The sequence below is a fragment of the Cebus imitator genome, unplaced genomic scaffold (assembly GCF_001604975.1).
Source record: "Cebus imitator isolate Cc_AM_T3 unplaced genomic scaffold, Cebus_imitator-1.0 Scaffold252, whole genome shotgun sequence".
NCBI lineage: Eukaryota > Metazoa > Chordata > Mammalia > Primates > Cebidae > Cebus > Cebus imitator.
The window spans coordinates 1,896,778-1,920,171 of NW_016107567.1; the positions used below are offsets into that span (position 1 = coordinate 1,896,778).

At 33.9% G+C, this 23,394-nt stretch overlaps 1 protein-coding gene across 18 annotated transcripts in view; it reads left to right on the plus strand.

The window, feature by feature from the left end:
• MYCBP2 (MYC binding protein 2) overlaps positions 1 to 23,394 on the plus strand; it is a 275,403-nt gene that overhangs the window by 62,548 nt on the left and 189,461 nt on the right. For all 18 annotated transcript variants that reach the window (XM_017498820.2, XM_037727973.1, XM_017498830.2 and 15 more), the window contains 7 exons: positions 538 to 614; positions 3,701 to 3,905; positions 5,713 to 5,877; positions 8,440 to 8,598; positions 15,066 to 15,270; positions 20,349 to 20,494; positions 21,127 to 21,228. In XM_017498820.2, the coding sequence (XP_017354309.1) occupies positions 538 to 614; positions 3,701 to 3,905; positions 5,713 to 5,877; positions 8,440 to 8,598; positions 15,066 to 15,270; positions 20,349 to 20,494; positions 21,127 to 21,228 (1,059 nt within the window). The remainder of the gene's footprint in view (positions 1 to 537; positions 615 to 3,700; positions 3,906 to 5,712; positions 5,878 to 8,439; positions 8,599 to 15,065; positions 15,271 to 20,348; positions 20,495 to 21,126; positions 21,229 to 23,394) is intronic.

A 23,394-nucleotide genomic window follows, 5' to 3' on the forward strand; every position in this document is an offset into this window, starting at 1 on the left:
GTAGCTATAGATAATGTTCTATAGAAAAAGACATAGGCAGATAATTTGAAATACTTTAATTCAAATATCTGCATGGCATTGTTCCTAGCTTAATTCACTCTGTCTGGTCTAATCTCTCCAACCTTTATATTTGCTTGTTTGTAAACCAAGTGGTATAGTTGTGAGAATCAAATGAGATAAATTTTTGAACTGTATAATGCCTGGCACCTAATAAATGCTCAATAAAAATACGTGCATTTATACACTAATTCAAGGAATATTGCTAACATTGAATTTTTAAAAATTTTTGTTGTATATTTAAAAAATTAATTTGGTACTAGCTTGGAACCAGAAAAATAGATTATGATAACTTTATCTTTCCTTGGAATACTATACCTATTATTAATATTTTTAAAAATTTGAGCATATGATGTTTCGTCATCCTTGTTTTTTAGTGATATTGAATTGACATTGCAATCATTCAAAATAGTACATGTTGTACTTAGGATTCTTCATATTAGAAATGCAATAGTATCTACTAGTCTTGCTGTATTTCAGGTACAGGATTTGATGAGGAGTCAGCAATTCTTGGTGCAGGACGAGAGTTTGCGCTAATGAAAACAGCAAATGGAAAGGTAAATTTTTGGATTAAAAAGTAGCATTCTCTGATTTAAGAGATTACAGTCTATTGATTCGTTTATATAGTTTGCATGTTTAAGGATAATCATGTAAACTTTTGGTTTAAAATTATTTTTTGTGAGATAAAATTTCATTCATGTTGGAAACAGTACAGGCATACCTCATTTTATTGTGCTCAGTTTTGTTGCGCTTCACAAATAATTGCACATTTTACAAATTGAAGGTTTGTGGCAATCCTGAGTTGAGCAAGTCTGTTGTTACCATTTTTCTAACAGCATGTGCTCACTTTGTGTCTCTTTGTCATATTTTGGTAATTCTCAAGTATTTCAAACTTCTTTATTATATCTGTTATGGTGGTCTATTATCTTTGATGTTACTGTTGTAATTGCTTTAGGGTGCTATGAATTGTGCCTTTAGAAGACAGGAGACTTAATTGATAAATGTCTGTATTCTGACTTCTACACTGACCAGCCAGTCCTCCATCTCTCTGCCTCTCCTCAGGCCTTGAGACACAACCGTATTGAAATTAGGCCAATTAATAGCTTTAACAATGGCTTCTAAGTGTTCAAACGAAAGGAAGAGTCACGGGTCTTTCACTTTATGTCAAAAACTACAAATGATTAAGCTTAGTGAGGAAGACCTGTTGAAAGCTGAGATAGGCTGAAAAGCCTCTTGCACCAAACAGCCAAGTTGTGAATGCAAAGGAGAAGTTCTTGAAGGAAATTAAAAAGTGCTACTCCAGTGAACACACCAATGATAAGCACAGCAGTCTTGTTGGTGTTATGGAGAAAGTTTTAGTGCTCTAGATAGATCAAACCAGCCACAACATTCCCTTAAGCCAAAGCCTAATCCAGAGCAATGCCACCTAGCTTCCTTAAGTTCTATGAAGGCTAAGAGGTGAGGTAACTATAGCAGAAAAATTTGAAGCTAGTGGAGATTGATTCATGAGCTTTAAAGAAAGAAGCCATTTCCCTAACATGAAGGTGGAAAATGTAGCAGCAAGTATTGATGGAGAAGCTGCGGCACGTTTTGATACAGGCAGCTACACTAAACAGCTCTTCAGTGTAAATAAAACAGTCTTCTACTGGAAGAAAATGCTGCTATCTAGGACTTTCATAGCTAGAGAGGAGAACACAATTCCTGCCTTCAAAACTTCAAAGGACAGTCTGACTTTCCTGTTAGGGGCTAATGCAGCTGGTGACTTGAAGTTAAATCCAGTGCTCATTTACCATTCTGAAAATCCTAGGGCCTTTAAGAATGATGCTAAATCCACTCTGCTTGTTTTCCATAAATAGAACAACAAAGCCTGCATGACAGCACATCTACAGCATGGTTTACTGATTATTTTAAGCTTTCTGACCTACTGCTCAGAAAGAAAGATTCCTTTCAAAATATGACTGCTCATTCACAATGTACCTGTTAGCCAAGAGCTCTGTTGGAGATGTATAAGGAGATTAATGTTTCTTTACTCCTGCTAACACAATATCAGTTCTGCAACATATAGATCAAGGAGTAATTTAACTTTCAAGTGTTATTATTTAAGAACCATATCTCATAAGTCTAGAGTTGCCATAGACAGAGAATGCTCTGATGGATCTTGGCAAAGTAAGTTGAAAACCTGGAAAGATGTACCATTCTAGATGCTATTAAGAATATTCATGATTCATGTGAGGAGGTCAAAATAGCTGTATTAGCAGGAGTTTGGAAGAAGTTGATTCCAACTGTCATGGATGACTTGGGAGGGGTTCAAGACTTTATTGGAGCAAGTAACTGCAGCTGTGGTAGAAATAGAAAGATAACTAGAATTAGAAATGTAGCCTGAAGGTGTGACTGAATTGTTACAATTTCATAGCAAAACGTGAAAAAATAAGTTGCTTCTTATGGATGAGCAAAGTAAATAATTTCTTAACATAGAATCTACTCCTGGTGAAGATACTGTGAACATTGTTGAAATTACAACAAAGGATTTAGAATATTTACACACACTAAGTTGATAAAGCAGCAGCGGGATTTAAGAGGATTGACCTCTGTTTTGAAAGAAGTTCTACTGTAGGTAAAATGCTATCAAACAGGATCACATGCTACAGAGAAACCTTTCATGAAAGGAAAAGTCAATTCATGTGACAAACTTCATTGTTGTCTTATGTTAAGAAATTGCCACAGCCATCCTACAGCAAGCATGACCATAATCAGTCAACAGCCATCAATATCGAGGCCAGACCCTCCATTGGCAAAAAGATTACAACTTACTGAAGGCTCTGTGATTGTTAACATATCTTAGTAATAAAGTATTTTTAAACTAAAGCATATACATTGTTTCTTCAGACGTTGCTATTTCACACTTAATGTCTCTGAGGTGTGCCTGTGTTATGAAACAAAATGGTGACATTTAATACTATAAAACTTAATAAATGTTATGTTTTATAGATTTTAAATTATGGAATTCTAATTCCTTGAGTAGGGATGAATTTATGTTTTATGTTTATTTTGATGAGTAGGATGGATATTCATTGCAAATTTCTGTAAATGTATAGAAATGTATAGACTACAAGTTGGAGGAAGTAGTGTGTATAATTAACTTACAGATTGTAGAGTTCAGCCTGTAGCATTGGAAGCTGCTTCTGTAGTGGGTATGAAGGGAAAGTAAGGTAATTAAAAGAATTGTACAATTTAAAAGCATTAGGAAAATACAGTAAGTTTATATATAAGTTTTTACAATGGGGAAAAGTGAATTGAAAATTTTGTGAATTTCCTACTCTTCTAAATAGGAAGTATATTTATGGAAATAGATACAAATTTGAAAAAAAATATAAATATTCTGAATAGATGTGAATATTCTGGATTGTGGATATGAGTATTCTGAGTAGATATGAAAAAACTATTATGAACTGTGTCTTCTTGGCAAAATATGCATATTTCTTGCTCAGCTCCTGGAAGTTGAGTAGTGTAAAAAGTTTTTTTGTGTGTGTAAATTTTGTTTTTCAATAAATATGGATGTCCTTTTTTTCTTCATGTGAAACCTGATGAACTATTCCAAAATGCCCTGTAATTCTTTTTTTTTTTTTTTTTTTGAATACGTAAGATATATTACACTGGCAAATACCAGAGTCTTGGAATCAAACAAGGTGGTCCTTCAGCAGGAAAATGGGTTGAGCTACCAATTACAAAATCTCCAAAGATAGTACACTTCTCAGTTGGACACGATGGCTCGCATGCCCTTTTAGTTGCAGAAGATGGGAGCATATTCTTTACGGGATCTGCTAGTAAAGGAGAAGATGGAGAATCAAGTAAGTTGAGTGATAAACTATGCATTTAGTAAAAATAAATGCTTTATTTTAGTAAAAAGAAAACTTTATTAACATACAGTTTATTAATTTTGGCAACACTAACCTCACCAAGTTAATAGAGGATTTTAAATTGGGACATATTTGTTTAATGGCAGTGGGTTACTGTTCATTAAAAAAAAGTGCTTGCTAATTTTATTCTAAAGTTGATATTTTTGAATTTTTATGCTTTATGGGAACGTGGCTGGCTATTCATCCGAGAGTATATGCTTATTTTATATCAGTAATTTAAAAAAACTTATTTGTTGCAATAGATTATTTTAGGAAACCTAAAACTTTGGAAGGAATGTATACTTCAGAATGAAGGTAAACTTTATATAATCTTTTGTGATAGTGTTGGCTATGGATTATGGTTTTTGTTTTTGTGTTTTTTGAGACAGGGTCTTACTCTGTGACCCAGGCTGGAGAGCAGTAGTGTGATTGCAGCTCACTGCAGCCTTGAACCCTGGGCTCAAGTGATCTTCCTACCTCAGCCTCACGAGTAGCTGGGACTATAGGCGTATGCCACCCTGCTCAGCGAATTTTTGCATTTTTTGTAGAGATAGGGTTTCGCCATGTTTCCCAGGCTAGTCTCAGACTCCTGCACTCAAGCAGTCTGCCGGCCTCCCAAAGTGCTGCGATAACAGTCATGAGCCACTATGCCTGGACTGGATTACCGTTTTTGGTGTTATTTCTCTATGATGCAATCATTGCTAAGCAATGAAAAAGAAAATAATTTTATGTCTTACATTTCTTATGTTTCCGTTCAGTCTCCTTCAAAGTGCCATTTTTCTCTTTTTATAATTTCTCATATTCTTTATACATTTTAACACGTTGGAGTAATGTCTTATAGGGTTTAGATTGTAAAGCCAACACATAATGTAAAAATAATGTGAAAATAAAAATTATTCGGAAAAGTCCATCTTCCCTTAAAGTAGCTGTAAAGTATATTATTATCTCTCAGAATAGTTTTTCCTTCTGGCATTTGGAGGACCTTGTCCATCTTTGGGCACCAGGTAAAGTAGTTGTAGTGTATGTATGTGTATAAATATGTATGTAGGGGTGTGTGTGTGTGTGTGTGTGTGTGTACCATGTCATATGAAAAGTAGAGCATTTTAAGTCCCAGCACAGAAGCAATATGTTTTTATTCTGAAAGACAGGCAGGGACTGGGGTTGACTGAAGGAACAGCTGGTTGGTTGATGTTTCCGATATTTTGCTTAGCTCAAGGATTTAGCTTTTGAGAGCAGAGGCTGCTTGAATCACCACATTTAAAATTATTCACCCTCCTTTCACATATATATCTCCCTTCCTTATAATATCTCATTGACTTGATGTAACTGCTTAATAAAAATGTGTTGAATGAATGAGGAACTTATTTTACTTTCTAGGATATCACAAGAATATATGTGAATTACAATTCAGGAAAAAAAGGAGATTTTAGATATGTGTTAGTAGAATGGTGTTAACAATGCAATAAGCTAATTTAGAGATTGAGTCCCTCAGGAGTTTGATGGGAAACTGATATTTCTTACTGAGAATTTGAATGTACTTCAAGGAATGAGGATCTGGCAATGATAGCCTAAATATTAATTAACCAGATGAGGCTAGCAGGGTGACTAATTTTAAGTGACATGCTGGGAAGCCCAGGCCTTTGTGAAAATAAGTAGTGTCATAAATCCAAATAATACGTGTTTTTTTTTCTTTGAACTTTATATACAAACCATTATTTGTACCTAGAGGTACTGATTTAATCTAATTTATTTTTTAAAGCTAAGAGCAGACGGCAATCAAAACCCTATAAACCTAAAAAGATCATTAAGATGGAAGGAAAGATTGTGGTATATACAGCTTGCAATAATGGAAGTAGTTCTGTGATTTCTAAAGATGGAGAACTCTACATGTTTGGAAAAGATGCCATTTACTCTGATAGTTCAAGTAAGTTTAAAAAAAGTTTTATGCAAAGAAGTTTCAATACTAGTTATGTATTACAAAGATATATCTAGAACATTTATGTTTGTAGCATGGTTTCTCTACATTTTTTACATTTCCTTCCAAAATTTAGAAAGAGAACTTTTCTGTCATATATTGTCACTAGGAGCACTGTTCCTAGTTTCATGCAGAGCTAATCATAGAGCTTGGCAAGGGAAGCTTCACTGTCGCTGTGATGTGTGTGGAATGCTTTCCCTAGACTCAGGTGCTTATGGGACATGGCCCTGGGACAGTGGTGGTATCCTGGGGAGGTGATTTTTGTGACAAAGCTGGTTTAAAATAGTTGAAGTGTTTTATCTCCCCCATTAGGGTGTTTGGCTGGGATAACCTGTGTTATTTACTGTTCTATCCCCAGTGCCTAGCAAAGTGTTGGGTCTAAAGAGTTACTTTCAAGTGTCTGGGTGACTTATAAAACAAAAGTTTAAGAAGTGGATATGAGACGTAGAAATAGCTAAATCGTTTTATATTTATAAATGCTAATCTCTGAAACTTGTCATATTTGATTGCTAGATTTTCTTTCTAGCAGCTAGTGAAGAGTATAATGAATGAGGCATCCCACTTGAAAGGATTTTATATGCTATAAATATGTAAAGGCTTTGAGTTTCTTGATAAAAAGGAAACTAGAATTAATGAAGTTTATGATTACAAATTTGTGTGATTGCCTCATGCTGGGGAAATTACACCTATAGAACATTTATAGCAATTAATTATTAAGTCAAGGTGTACCCAGTGATATGTGAACTGGCTTAATGTGGTAATATTTAGATTCTCAATTGGCCACAACTATGAGAATAAATCAAAATTTGGGGGTAGGCTCTTGTACAGTTTAAAAATAGTATTCAGTATAATTGTTGCTTGCTAACATCCACTGGGTAGAGCTGATGGAAACTTGTGTATTTCTTCAACATACATTTATCGAGCATGGATGATACATTAGTGATTGATGGACCTGACAGACCTGGTTACTGCCTTTTTGAGGATCTGAGAGACAGTTGGGTATTACAGAACTTAAATTTTTTTTTTTTTTTTTTTTTTTTTGAGTCTCACTCTGTCTCCCCCATGCTGGAGTGTTGTGACACGATCTCAGCTCACTGCAACCTCTGCCTCCTGGGTTCCAGCAATTATCCCAGCTCAGCCTGGGATTACAGGCATGTAGCTGGGATTACAGGCATGCATCACCATGCCCAGCTAATTTTTTGTAATTTTAGTAGAGACAAGGTTTCACCATGTTGGCCAGGCTGGTCTCGAACTCCTGACCTCAAGTGATCTGCCTACCTCAGCCTCCCAAAGTACTGGTATTACAGGTGTGAGCCACTGCACCCGACTCCTGGCACCAACACTTTTAATTGGGTAACAGTTTACTTAACCTTTAACTGGGTATCAGTTTACTTAATCTTTAAGAGTTTTCTTTTTGTTCTTTTCTACCTGCAAAAGGTAGATAATGATAGCATCTGCTTCATATGGTTGTTATGAAGATTATAGAAGGTAGAGCTTAAGAAATGCTTAGCACAGAGCTTTGCACATCATGTAAGGTCTCAAAAACATGTCAGCTAGTACTATTAATAATAATAAATACCATTTTATATACACACACACATACTTACCTTTTTCAAATGTGCTGAATATTAAAGGTGGAAATTTTTGAGATGTAATTAACAAAAAGACCTAAAGTAGTATAAGGTAAAAGTGAAGGCCACTTTGAGGAAGTAATATCTGAGCTAATAATGTAGAGTAGTTTTCCCAAACCTTACAGGAGATTGATATTATTTGTAATTTAAATGAAACAAATACTTTAAAAATTTTATTTTAAAATATATTGGAAAAATAGTCAATAATTTTTGATGTTTAATGTTATTACTACTTGATAAGGTTAAAGATGCTTTAGTCAACTTAGAGTTGATACAAAACATATTAAATAGAATATGGGTAGCACTTGGATATGACAAGTATAATGAAAGTAATATATGAATAAGTGAAGTTTAGAAAAAAGCTTTGTATCGGAATGTGCAAGAAATCATTGTAGGTTGAAAAGGATGGAAAAATGCTGTTTTAGAAAGTCTTACTGGTTTCTACATAAATAGTATCATGTCAGTATACTATAGCAAGAATTTTACTTGGTTTTGCTGAGGCAGGTCAAAGCAGGTAAAATAAACTATTTATGGACTCCTTTGCACTTAGACCAGAAAAGTTTGAGATTTTCTGACTCTTCTGAGTACTGTAGAGAGGTGTTACCGTTTGGAGGAAGCATTCAAGAGAAATAAGCTTGAGAGAAAGCTACAGTAAAGATATGTCCCAAGTCTGGATGATAATATTTTAGGATTCATTGAAACTACATTACAAAGTTGCAAAGTTAATTCAGTGATACTCTGCCATTCTTTTGGCTACTTATTTCTCATTTTGGTGAGTTATTTTGCCACAGAAATAAAAAGTTCTGCATTGAGGTAGTTCTTTTACTAGGCCCAGAAGTGCCTTTTTGTTGTTTTTACTAAATTTGTATCTTTCTTATAGGTTTGGTAACTGATTTGAAGGGCCATTTTGTAACTCAGGTAGCTATGGGCAAAGCTCATACTTGTGTTTTAATGAAGAATGGAGAAGTATGGACATTTGGTGTAAATAATAAAGGACAGTGTGGACGAGACACTGGTGCCATGAACCAAGGTGGGAAAGGTAGGTCTTTAATTCTTAGATATGAAAATTTGTGTTGTTCTTTTTGTTAGTTTTTCAGAACAACATAGTGAAAGTTTTGTTCTTTTCAAAATGAGTGACTCTTCTTTTTCTTTTTGTTTCTATTTTTAAAAAAAATTTTTATGGGTAGATAGTAGGTATGTGTATGGGGTACATGAGTTATTTTGATACAGGAATACAATGTGTAATAATCACATCAGGGTAAATGGGGTCTCTATCATCTCAAACGTTTATCATTTCTGTATGTTATGGGCATTCCAATTGTACTCCCTCAGTTGTTCTGTACAACAACAAATTATTACCAACTGTAGTCACCCTGTTGTGCTATCAAATAGTAAATCTTATTCATTGAATCTAAGTATATTTTTGTGCCAAATAATCATTGCCATGTCCTACCCAACTCTCCCCTGCTATCCTTCCCAGCCTCTAGTAACCATCATTCTACTCTCTATCTTCATGAGTTCAATTGTTTTAATATTTAACTCCCACAAATGAGTGAGAACATGTGAAGTTTGTCTTTTGGTGCCTGTCTTATTTCACTTAACACAGTATCCTCCATTTCCATTATTGTTATTGCAAATGATAGCATCTCAGTCTTTTTATGGTTAAATAGTACTCCATTTAGTTTATATACCACATTTTCTTTATCCATTTATCTGTTAATGGACACTTAGGTTGCTTCCAAATCTTGGCTATTGTGGATAGTGCTGCAATAAGCATGAGAGTACAGGTATCTCTTTGATGTACTAATTTCCTTTCTTTTGGGTATATCCCGAGCAGTAGTATTGCTGGATCATATGATAGTTCTAGTTTTAGTTTTTTGAAGAAGCTCCATACTGTTCTCCAGAGTGGCTGTACTAATTTACATTCTCACCAACACTGTACGAGGGTTCCCTTTTCTCCACATCCTCTCCAACATTTGTTATTGCCTGTCTTTTTGATAAAAGCCATTTTAACTGGGGTTAGATGATATCCGATTGTAGTTTTGACTTGTATTTCTCTGATGATCAATGATGTTGAGCACCTTTTCATAGACCTGTTTGCCATTTGTATGCCTACTTTTGAAAAATGTCTGTTCAGATCTTTTGCATATTTTTTAATTGGGTGTCAGTGGCTCTTTGATTTTATACTTGTGAATTAGGAAAACCACTGAATTTCTTATTTGGTAATATTTACTGATAAAATATCCCTGGAAAAATAAATATACTTTAGATTTTTAATTTTTGAGCAAATAAGCTGGCTTACTCACATCATCTTCTAAATTCTACATAAAATAGTGCTTCTTTGACTTAGCATCTTTGGTGACTACATCACTCCAGAAAAGTTTTTTCCAAACTTTTTATTAGCTGCTTTTATACCACATGTTTTACATTTTAACCATTTTTGGCAGCAGTCTATCTGGCAAATATTATCTTCCATTTAACAGCACATGCTACCTGTATTTTAAATTGTTCTTGACAACTAAGAGTGATCCTTATGAATTTCTGACCCTTTACCAAGAAAAGACTAAATTGTAGACACACCTTCACAGTATCCTTTGCTCCGATGCCTCAGACTATTGAAGAGAACGAAAGGCTTTATCCTTTGATTGCCCTGTTTGCTGTGGTCTTGTTTTGTTGTTGTAGTTTTAAATAGCATGGCTACTTCTTGCCCTCAATTTTTACATCTAGCTGCTGTCATTATGTTTATAGCTTTCACTCCAATTTCTGATTTTCTGTTTTAAATTTCATATGAGCAAGAGAATAAAACAATACATAAATATTATTAGAACTAAGCATTGAACTCTGGTTAAAGTACCAATACTTTCGTGGATTAAGTGCTGTATAAATTAACCAGGTTTTTCTCTTTAGAGGCCTTGATGTCAGACTCATGTGGATCTCAGGAACCCATCCCATCCTTTGTCTTTGCCATATTTGTGTGTCTGTGTGTATATTTAAAATGCATAGCTTTAAAAAGTTATTAGAATATATTGGCAAATAAAGAAGTAACAAAAGAAAGAAAAGAAATGGATTACTTCACAATGGATGTACTTTGTTTTTTTGCTTAACTAGTGAACTTGTTTTGGATAATAACTGCTAGGATAAAGAGGAATCAGTTTAGTTTTTTTTTACCTATAATATGAATATATATTCAAATTATATTTTATAAGAAGTCTGACCTGAACAACATTGTTTCCTTATTATTATGAAACTTGTGAAAATTGAGCATAAATTTACATCTGTGTTCTAGATTTTTAGATATAATTTTATAATAAATAAAATTGTTAAAAGATTTTTTAATTTACTAGGAATCATACCTACTTTGTTGGTAAGTAATGAATTAGAAAGCAGATGACTAAAGTAAGACACATAAAATGCATACTGATTGCAGAGTCATAACAGATGCTGGGGAGGATGTGGAGAAAGGGGAATGCTCAGACATGGTTGGTGGAAATGTAAATTAGTATAGCAACTGTGGAATACATAGATTTTTCATTTGTATGAAGGTGACTCACTGAAAATAGAACTGCCACATGATCCAGCAATCCCACTTCTGGGTGTATGTATCCAAAAGAAAGGAAATCTGTATGTCAGAGAGATGCCTGCATTCTCATGTTTATCACAGCAGTTTCACAACAGCCAAGATATGAAATCAGCTTAACTATCCCTCAGCAGATGAATGGATAAAGAAAATGTGGTACATAGAATATTATTCAGGCCTGGCCAGGCGTGGTGGCTCACACCTGTAATCCTAGCACTTTGGGAGGCTGAGGTGGGTGGATCACCTGAGGTCAGGAGTTCATGACCAGCCTGGTCATCATGGTGAAACCTCGTCTTTAAAAAAAAAAAAATTATTCAGTCCTAAAAAAGAATGAAATCTTGTTATTTGCAGCAACATGGATGGAACCGAAGGACATTATGTTAACTGAAATAAAACAAACCAGGCTGAGAGAGACAAATATCATTCATATGTGGGGGCTAAAAGATTGATTTTATGGAAGTAGTAAATAGAATAGTGATTACCAGAATCTTGTAAGGATAGTGGGAGCAGGAGAGGAAGAGGGGTTGGTTAATAGGTACAAAAATACAGTTAGATAGAAGGAATAAGTTACAATGTTCAGGAGCAGAGTAGGGTGAATATAGTTAACAATGTGTTGTGTATTTCAAAATAGCTAGAAGAGAGGATTTAGAATATCCCAGTTACCCTGACTTGATCCCAGTTATCCAGATTGGATCATTACACATTGTATACAGGTATGAAAATTGACATGTATGTCATAAATAGGTTCAACAGTTAGGTATCAATTTAAAAGGAACGTAAAGGGATATTTTAAAAGTTTATTTAAACCAGGAAAGTACAAAAAATATTGAAGTATTAAACAATTGTTTATCTACCATGTCTTGTCATTTTTTTTCAGCTTAAAAAAAATCACAGATAAGATTCAAGTGCCCTGTATTCTCCTTCCAAGGCTTATTATCATATTCCATTTATCTCCAGAGCTAACCTCAATCATGACTTTGATAAGCATATGTTCAGTCGTGTTCTTATATATTTTTACAAGTTCTTTTATATTTTATGTGTAAAATAATATTGCATAATCATGTCTGTTTTACACATAAAAATAGACTACTGTTTTATGTGTTTTTATAAGTGTTAATCTGTTATTTATATTTTTCTACAAATTGTTTTTTTCTCACCATTCTGTTTGAAATATGTCCATGTTGGTGCATACAAATCTACATGATTTATGTTAACTAATGTGTGATAAACCACACAATGAACATGCCATAGTGTACCCATTCTCCTGTTGATGGATGGGCTTATTTCCAATTTTTCATTGTTATCAATGAGTTTGAAATCTCTTTTATACATGTTTCCTGGCAAACGTGTGAGACTCTTCTCTGGTGTAATTGCTCTGTTGTGGATTTCAGTTTTATTGGATTTTTCTTGAAAGAGGTTGTACCAGTTTATACTCTCACCAGTAGAGTTGGATTTTCCACATCACGTTAAATAGTTGATACTGACAGACTGATTTTTCCAATTTGGTGACTATGAAATGATACCTCATGGTAATTTTTTGTTACATTGAAGTATATTATGCATTCAGAAAAGTATACATAGCATCTTGATGAATTTTCTCAAATTGATCATATTCATGTAAACAGCACCCAGCTTAAGAAACCACATATTGCCAGCACCCCAGAAAGCCCCATTGTATGTTCCTCTCTGCCCCCCAGTTAATCACCATGAATTAGTTTTCTTCTTATACTTCATATAAAAGAAATCATGCAGTATGAACTCTTTTGTGTCCAGTTTCTTTTCATTGTTTTATGTTTCTGAAGTTCATATATGTTGTTACAAGTGGTATAGATTGTTCATTTTTTTCTATTAATTTATATATAGATACTACAGTTTTAAAATTCTTCTGGTATTTGGGCATTTGGACAGTTTCCAGTTTTGGTTTTTATGAATAATGTTGCTGTGAACATTCTAGTAAATGTCTTTTGGTGAAAGTCTTCATGCATGTCTTTTGGGTATATACCTAGGAGTAGAATTGCTGGGTCTCTCATTTTTATTTAAATTTTCATTCCCTTGATTATTAATACTGAGTTTGAACATCTCTTCAAACTTTATTTTACTACTTTAAAAAACTGATTTGTAGAAGCTTTTTTTTTTTAATATTATGTTTTATATATCTTTGACTAACCTGTGATTTACAGTTTCATTTGTTATATATAATTTAAAAATTTTGATGTCAAAATTTCCAGCCTTTTTCTTTGTAAATTTTTGATTAATGTAGCCTGGTTGGAGGTTTTATTTCCCATATAAATTACAACGAGCTTTATCTGCTTGGCACTGTGATTGAGAGTCCATTGAATGTAAAGATTGAGGATAATAGTTCCAGTACTGTTGGAGTGATTAAATGAGTAATACTTGTAGAGCTAGTTACAAATAGTGCTCAGTACATTTTAGCCATGGTTATTAAAAATAGTCACTCAGGCTCCCTTTAGGATCACTTTATTCTAATCCTAGATATAGCTGTCTGATGCGTGATTATCTAATTTTTCTGCTTGCCCATAGATTAGAAGTGGCAAAACCCAAAAAGGCTATATATGCTATAAGTTTATTTGTTAATTAGATAAACTTGTATTGAATGGTATCTCTGTGTTAAGTGGATGTTATAGGTGCAGGAGAATAAGGTTGACTAAGAATAAGAGAAAATATGAGCAAAACATGACCTCATAACTTAGATCCTCCTTTGAGGACCTTAAGTCTAGTTGGAAAGTCTAGACTCCCACAGATAAATTCTCCCATTATATGGTCTTATAGTACTATGTTCCTTCAAAATCCTATCAGTTGTAGTTCACATTTTTATTTGGTTATTTGATTAATGTCTGTCTTTCTCACTACATTATAAGCTTTATAACAGCTCAGTATCATATTCTTCAGTTTCTAGAGCAGAGATCTGTAGAGTATAACCTTTTTTGTATAGCTCTACAGGCTAAAAATTGATTTTACATTGTAAGGATTGTAAAAAATGTGACCAAGGTTTGTATGAGCCACAAAGCCTAAATTATTTCAGTCTGGTCCTTTATAAAAGGTTTGCTGATTTCTTGCCATGAAGGAATCCCTGGAGTATAGTAGGTGTTAATTTTTTTTTTTTTTTAAAGATGAATGAATTATAACACAGTTTTAAAAAGTTGTAAGTGAGGTATAAAACAGGCACTGAGGAGGTGGTGACTGCCTGGAAAAGGTAGCAGGTACTTTCAAAGATAATGACTTCTGAGCTGAATTTTTGAAGGCCTAAGCTTCTCTGCTAGATGAGATAGGCAGAGACATCTTGTAAGTAAGGAAGACAGAGGCAGAGGGAGCAGGAATGAGCAAAGGCCCTGAGCATGTGGAAGGACACTGAGTGTTTGGAGAGCAGAGGGAAAAGAAATGAGATTGGAGAAAATTAGGAGCCATATTGTTCCTACTGCCTCTTCCTGAGTTTTGTTCTTCTGAAGACCTTGAAAAGTCAATGGAGATTTGTGAACTGTGAAGTTCTGGGATCAAGTATGTGCTTTGGGAGGATGATTGGTGGATCCTCCAGTAGGAGGATGATCTAGAGTGGCAGACTCTGGGCTTGGAGCATGGTTGGGAGGCTTTCTTTGATCTGTTGAATGAAAGTGTTGGTAGTGAAGATGGTAAAAAGGAAAAGATTTAAAAGTATGATTGACAGAAGATAACAGCCAAGAAACATTTAACAGTAGCCTTCCTTGCCTTCTTTTGCAGAAATGAAATGGGGAGAGTGTTTATTAGTGGTCCCTTAATTAAAATGTATTTTTGTCACTCAAATTTAAGCATTTCTTTGTATAATTGCTTGGATTAGCATGCTGTCACTATTTTTTAAATTGGGAAATATAGTCATCCATCTTTTATACATGAAAGTAATCTGTATAAAAATTACAAATTGATCCGTTAAATAGGGTTTGGAGTTGAAAATATGGCGACAGCAATGGATGAAGACCTAGAAGAAGAACTAGATGAAAAAGATGAGAAGTCCATGATGTGTCCTCCAGGCATGCACAAATGGAAGCTGGAGCAGTGCATGGTTTGCACTGTCTGTGGAGACTGTACAGGTTATGGAGCCAGCTGTGTCAGTAGTGGCCGTCCAGACAGAGTCCCCGGGGGGTAAGAGAGATTGATTCCTACTAATGAACATGTGCAGAACACATTTCTTTGCAAAATCATTCCAGAGTGTACGTTACTATTAATATTTTTTTCTTAAAGACGCAGTGGCATTTTCATTTGATCTTAGCCAAAAAGCCAAGAAAATATCATTCTTATAATTGTTTTCTATTATAATAATTTATAATTTAGTGTCATCTCTAAGGTTGCCTTTCTTTCATTTGATTTATTTAAACCATTATTTAAAAACAGGTCATAAGTTTTTCAAGATTTGGGGCTGCGCCTTTATTTGTATTGTTTTCCTAAGCCTATTTAATGATGCGTGTCTATTTCTTTTTGTTGAACATGAATCTTTTCTAAATCAAATTATTAGTATCTTAGAGGGTACTTGATTAGAGATATAATTTTCTTTTATATTAAATATTCCATTTATAATTTTAGAAATTTTGGGTATGCTTGCTTCTAAAGTTACATTATACTGTTATGTTTATTCTTAGTGGACCACATTTTTCAGGGTTCTATATTGTTGTCACTTTTAATATGTAAGTTTGGCAGAATAAAAATGCAGGCTTTCTGTTAGGATGTGAGGAAGAATTTTGAACTCTGTTTTCTACATTGCTAGTTACAGCCACTATAATATGATGGGATATTCTTTGAAAGATGAGCTTTCTGATAATTGGCTGATTTGGAGGAGTGGAGAAAACTTTGTGAAGAGAAGCCCAGAAGGAAAACAGCCATCCCTGCATCTTGACCTTCCTTTTTAGCAACTCTCATAATTGCTTGTTCCCAAATACTGTCTGGATCTAATAGGAGTTTATTTCTAAGTTTGTGTTTGGCCTATCATAGTTAAATAGGTCATGTATAACAGGGCTTTTCTCTAAGGCTGCTGAGATACGACTTTTTAAAAACAAATTTTCTTTACATTATTAGTAGAAGCAATTCACAGTAATCTTTATCAAAGGATAATATTTATTCTGTAGTGCTTTATGTTTGGCTCTGTTTTCTGTTTTTAAGCACCTAACTTGTTTACTTTTAAATTTAATTTGGATGCAGAAAGATTCTATGATTATTTTTTAACAGTGTTAGAATTGAAATTTATTCTCCTGGATCTCTCCAATGCTATTTCTATTAAAATTCAATGTTAGTTGGGTGTAATGGCCTACGTCTATAATCCCAACCTTTGGGAGGCTAAGGCCAGAGGATCACTTGAGGCCAGGAGTTTCAAACCAGCCTCAGCAAATAGCAACACTCCCATCTCAAAAAAACAAATAATAAAAATAAAATTTAATATTCCCATTCTCTGAACTTAAGCAGCCAGTATATATCATGAAGAAAATCTATGAATTCTCTTTGAAATTAATTATTCTTCATATGTTTTTCCCCCCAGAGACTTATATAGTTTCTAATAATTATTCATAGACCTACATAGACAATACTAACCAAGTATAATAGTTGCTTTATTAATGAAGCAAACAATATATCAGAATACTAAGGACTATTAACTCTGACTTCAATTATTATAAAATCGTGACTACACATCTCATTATGATAAAATACATATACAATTGACCATCTTAACCATTTTTAAGTGGACAGTCCTGTGGTATTAAATACATTCATAATGTTGTGCAACTGTTACCACCATCCATATCCATAACTCTTCATCTTGTAAAACTGAGACTCCGTACCCATTAAACAATGAATCCCCATTCATCCCTCTCCCCTCCCTCTGGCATCCACCATTCTACTATCTATTTTCTTTCTGACTACTCTAGGTACATTTCATATAAGGAGAATCATAGAATATTTGTCTTCTTATGACTGGTTTATTTCACTTAGCATATCCTCGGGATTCATCCAGGCTCTAGTATATGTCAGAACATCTTTGCTTTTTGAGGCTGAATAATATTCCATTATATGTATCTACTACATTTAGCTTATCCATTCACACATTGATGGACACTTGGGTTGTTTCCACATTATAGCTAATGTGAATAATGCTGCTGTGAAGATGGGTGTACAAGTAGCTCTTTGAGCCATGTTTTCAGCTCTTTTGGGTATATACCCAAAAGTGGAATCGTTAGACCATATGGTAATTTTATTTTTAATCTTTTTAGGAACTGTCATACTATTTTCCATAGCAGCCAACCATTTTACATTCCCACTAATAATGTACAGATGTTTCTCCACATCCTTCTTAACATTTACAATCTCTTATCTTGGCAGTGGCATCCTAATGGGTGTGAGGTAGTATCTCATTATAGTTTATATTTGAATTTCTCCAGTGATTAGTGATATTCAGCATCTTTCCATAAGCTTTTTGGCCATTTGGAGATCATCTTTGGAGAAATGCTATTCAAATCCTTTGCTCATTTTTGAATCAAGTTGTTGGTTCCTTTTGTTATTGTTGATGAGTTTTAGGAGTTCTATATATAGTTTGAATATTAATTCCTTATCAGATATATGATTTGAAAATAAAAAGTCCTGTCTGTGGGTTGTGTTTGTACTCTATTGACTCTGTCTTTGCAAGCACAAGATTTTTTAAATTTTCATGAAGTCCAGTTGTCTGTTGTTTTACTTTTGTTGCCTCTGCCTTTGGTGTCATATCCGAGAAATGATTTCCCGATCTAGTGTTGTGAAGCATTTACTGTATCTTTTCTTTTAAGAGTTTTTTTTTTCTTTTTTTTGTTTAAATAATTTTAGGTGTTACATTTAGGTCTTTGATTCATTTTGAGTTAGTTTTTGTTAATTTTGGTGTTAGAGAAGTGTTCAAATTCATTCTTTTTCATGTGGATATCCAGTTTTCCCAGCAACGTTTATTGAAAAGATAATCCTTTCTTTATTGAATCATCTTGGCTCCTTTGTCAAAAATAATTTCACCATATATGTGAAGGAAGATTTCTCAGCTGTCTGTTTTATCCCACTGGTCTGTATGACTGTTTTTATGCTGTACCACATTGTTTTGATTATTGTAGCTTTGTAGTAAGATTTGAAGTCAGGAACTATGTGTACTTTGTTCTTCTTTTCAAGATTGTTTGGCAATTCGAGGTCTCTAGAGATTTTCTGTGAATTTTAGGATAGGTTTTTCTGTTATGTAAAAAACATCATTGGGATTTTGATAGGGATTACAATGAATCTATAGATTGCTTTGGGTAGTATGAACATCTTAAAAACATTGTCTTCTAATTCATGAACATAAGATGTGTTTCCATTTATTTATGTCATCTTTAATTTCTTTCAGCAGTGCTTTTTAGTTCTCATTTCACTTCCTTGGTTAATTACCACATGTATTCTTTTTGATGCTATGGAATCGTTTCTGTAATTTCGTTTTCTTATTGTTCATTGTTAATATCTAGAAATACAGCTGATTTTTGTGTGTTGACTTGTATCTTCCTACTTTGCTGAATTCATTTACTCTATTAGTTTTTTTTGAGTGGAATCTTTAGGGTTTTCTACTCATGTAGAATCTGTGAATTTTCTACTTATATATTATCTGTGAACATAGATAATTTTACTTCTTCCTTTCTACTTTGGATGGCTTTTATTTCTTTTCCTGTCCAATTGCTCTGGCTAGAACTTCTAGTGCTGATTAGAAGTGGTCAAAGTGGGCATCCTTGTCTTCTTCCTAATCTTAGAAAAAAGCTTTCAGTCTCTCACCATTATGATGTTCACTGTGGGTTTTTCATATGTGGTTTTTATGTTGAGATCATTTCCTTCTATTGCTGGTTTGTCAAGTGTTTTTACTATAAAGGGCATTGAATTTTGTCAAATGCATTTTCTACATTAATTGAGATGATCGTGTGTTTTTTTTTTTCTTTCATTCTGTTAATATTACATGGATTGATTTTTGTTTGTTGCATTCCAGGAATAAATCCCACTTGGTTATGGTGTATAATTCTTTTAATATCCTGCTGATTTTTTTTTTTTTTACTTTGTTGAGGATTTTTGCATGATTATTCATAAGGGATATTGGTCTGTAGGGTTTTTTTTTTCTTTTTTGGCCACCTCCCCTCCTTTTCCTCCCTTTCTGCTCTTTCTCCTTCTCCTCCTCCTCCTTCTTTTCCTTCTGCCTTATTCTTTCTTCTCTTCTTTCTTCTTCTTCATCTTTTGTCTGGCATTGGTATCAGGGTAATCCAGTTCTCAAGGAGTGAATTGGGGAGTATTCTCTTTAATTTTGGGGAAATTTTTGAGAAGAATTGGTGTCATTTAAGATGGTTAAGACACTATCTTAAAAATAATGTCAGTTTGGCTATTACTGTGTCACCATTTTTACTGTGTAGTGAGTGATCCTCCAAATTGTAATCCTTGCTTTAAAAAGTAAGACGTTTCATATCTTTTAAACTGCTACCAGGTGTGTTCTTCCTCTTCTATCTTCCAAAATTTGTATAACCTGGGGTTCAGCAAGGCTGTCAAAAGTTTTAAGGACTCATCCAATGAGTAACATTAAAGCTATGACTTCTACAAAATATGTGACTAAGAAGTTAGTTTCACTGACCCTCAAGTCAGTTTCTGGGAGCGTCCTTGTCAACAAATAGCCCATATGGTTCACGGTTGACATAAAAGGAGCAGAGGAGGAAAAGAACAGGTAATTGGACTGAATGAAAGGAGAGAATGGAAGATGATGGCGTGTAAAGAAGAGATGGGGAAGGAGACATATTGCATGAAGCTGGCAAGCTAGACTCTTGCTGAAGGCTGCCAACACCTGTCTTCACTTATCTGCTGGACAGCAACTTTGATTGTTTTTAGCCAACCAACCCATCTGGGTCACTTAATCCTAAAGCTTCTGGTGTGTTACTAACGGCAAAAATTTTTAAAAGATTATTTTCAACATAGTGGCTTTAATGATAGCAGAATCTGTTTGTATTTTTTATAGAAATATACCAGTTATGCATATTGGAAGATTAATCAGAATATTGTTTTTAATTATTCTGCTATTTATACCCATTTTTTAAAATGAACAACCCTGATCTAAAGAAGTGATTTACTTATTTATTTAACAATTTGAAAAATGTAGAAAAGAAGTTATAGGAAAGAGTTTTAAGGAAAAATTAGTAAGATCTCAGTTGTCTTTTTCTTTCTAGGATCTGTGGTTGCGGTTCTGGAGAATCTGGTTGTGCTGTGTGTGGATGTTGCAAGGCTTGTGCAAGAGAATTGGATGGTCAAGAGGCAAGACAAAGAGGAATTCTTGATGCAGTGAAAGAAATGATACCTTTAGATCTTCTTTTAGGTAATTTTGATTGATTATTCTATACTACACTGAGTCGTCCTCAACTCAGCAAGTCTGACAGTTTAAACAGTTTCTTTTAGATATATGTTAAAAAATTAAGATAATTTATGTAATACTGCTGTTACATTAACTGACAATATGACATTTAAGGGATGAGATTCTTTTTTTTTTTTTTTTGGAGACAGAGTCTTGCTCTGTTGCCAATGCTGGAGTCCAGTGACTTGATCTCAGCTCACTGCAACCTCCGCTTTCTGGGTTCAAGTGATTGTCCTGCCTCAGCCTCCCAAGTAGCTGGCATTACAGGCGCTCTCCAGCACATTTGGCTAATTTTTGTGTTTTTAGTAGAGACGGGGTTTCACCATGTTGGCCAGGCTGGTCTTGAACTCCTGACCTCAGGTGATCCCTGACCTTGGCCCCCCGAAAGTGCTGGGATTACAGGTGTGGACCTCCATGCCCAGCTGGAATGAGATTCTTTTTCCCTTTTTGGCTAAAAATTCTTACAGTAAAAGTATTTTGTGTTTTAGGCAATGTTTTTGCTAGCTTTTACTTTCTTGAATTTTATGTAGTTCTGTCATAGCTATGACATAACGTATATATTGTTGTTGTTATGTTTTTTTTGGCCAATCATGTAGCTGTCCCAGTGCCTGGGGTTAACATTGAAGAACACCTTCAGTTACGACAAGAAGAAAAACGGCAACGTGTAATCAGAAGGCACAGATTAGAGGAAGGAAGAGGTAAGATGTAGGTACAGAGAAAAAGTACATGAAAATCCACTTTCCTGCCCTATTCTGAAACCACTGAAAAGCTTACACATTAGGCTGATTTAGTAAGAAATCATTAAAATTAAAATTAGTAATATTCTGATTATTCATGAATATAATGTGAAAATATTCAGGGTATTCATAATTGTGCTAATAACCTACATTTAAGGTATTTATAATTGTGCTAATAACATAAGTTTAATTAAGTAGGGTGTTTATGGCATAAGTCAACCATATTAAGAATTGTGCTGTCTGCCAAAAACAGCAACTTTTTAAAAATAGAAATTCTCACAATTTGTCCTTCACCCAGACGTTGGACTCATCTGTTTGACTGTGGAACAAAATTCAGTTTAGCCTTTTCATTTCTATTTTCTTAATCATTTATTCTCATTATCATTTGGGCATAGTCCTGCTATGCTGTCCTCCAGTTCAGTGCATAACTATGCTTTCATGTGTCTTTTTTTTGGAAAAAGCTCGTCTAGTTATGTACAGGAGGAGTAAGATGGCAAGTCTGAAGGTTTTATTTGCAAAGATAGGTCTATTTTTTGTCTTTTCCTCATTGTTTATGATAATTTCTTGGCTTAAAAATACATTTAACTGTTGTTATAATTGGTATTTGATACGCAGAGACAAATATGCGTATTACTAAAGATTTTCTTGCTCAGCAGAATTTTTTTTTTGTAGGATTAAAACAAGTTGTTATGGAGGTCTGTGATTTTATTCCTCCACTAGGCAAAATTTTGATTAGTTATGTTTACTGATATTGCAAATTTTAAATACTTATTAGAAATGTTATGATATTTGATGTGTGAGATAAACCTTTTACCGATGTAGCCATCGTTACACATTTTTTCTAGCTTTTCTTTTTGTTAATATATGGAATAAGTAGTAAAATGTATAGTACACATAGTGAATTCTAGTTTTATTAAACTCAAATTGTAAAACATATGCTTGGCACATGAAGAGTGTTCTTCATAGCATCTGATAAATGTTGTTGATCGAAAGGTGAATATTTACTATTATTTGGCTTTGCTTGCCTAATGTCCTTTAAAGGATATTTTAATGAGATTAGTATAGGTACTGTCAGTATTTATATAAATATATGGAAAAATTGCATGTTAAAGGTTTCTTACAAAACAGGGTAGAATTAAGTTATAGGTCTTTCTGATATGTAGTAATTAATAATTTTTTATGTTGATATAATTTGCTGAAGATTAGTTATCAGTGTATCTGTTTACTACCTGTTTTTCTTTCTTTAGAAATGTTAGGTTGAACAATATGAATGGACCTACAGAATGCAGCTATTTCTTATGTTTAAACTACAATATAGCACATTCTTATATTTAATTATTCACGTTTAATTACTTGCCTAATGCTGGGTATCTTGTTACTGTTTTTCTCTTCCCTCTTAAAAAAGCTATTCTTCTCTGGGTTTAGTGTATTTCTGCATATAGGAAATAAAGGAACATTGATTTGTGCATTGGTAATTTGACTTAACTTGGTGATTGCAAGAATGTTCTTTTGCTGTTTCTTTTTAAATTTGACATAAACCTGTGAAACATTAATTGTACACCCCAACCCTTTAAAATTAAAAAAAAATTCCTCCACTACTTAAATATTTAAAGACATTATATTGTATCTGACTTTTTAAAGGTAGACTGAGGTTCTGGACACTTACTGTATATTTCGTGACAAATACGTTTCATCTGCAGTCCTAAATATATAGAACGTCAGTAGACACACTGTGTTCATATTGTTGGTACGCATACATTTTATCTTGTCCTTATTTTTTGATAGAACTCTTTCTTACATTTATCACCCTCCTTCGTGTTTGTTGAAACAGTGCCTGTAAATATCTTTTCTTGATGAGTGTAATCTTCATCATGGACCGTAGTTATGGCTGTCCTTGCTTTCCATGGTACTGAAATTAACAGAAATTCATGCACATTGGAACCATGTGCTCCCTTTTGACAGTCACCACAGTTACTTAAAATCATGCAAAAGGAGGACAGAGTTCCCATATGCCTATTTTTCAGTTAACGCAGCACTATGCAAAGTGATGCCTGCTTGTATTTTATTTTTTATTTTTATTTTATTTACTTTTTTTTTTTTTTGAGACACAATTTTGCTTTTGTTGCC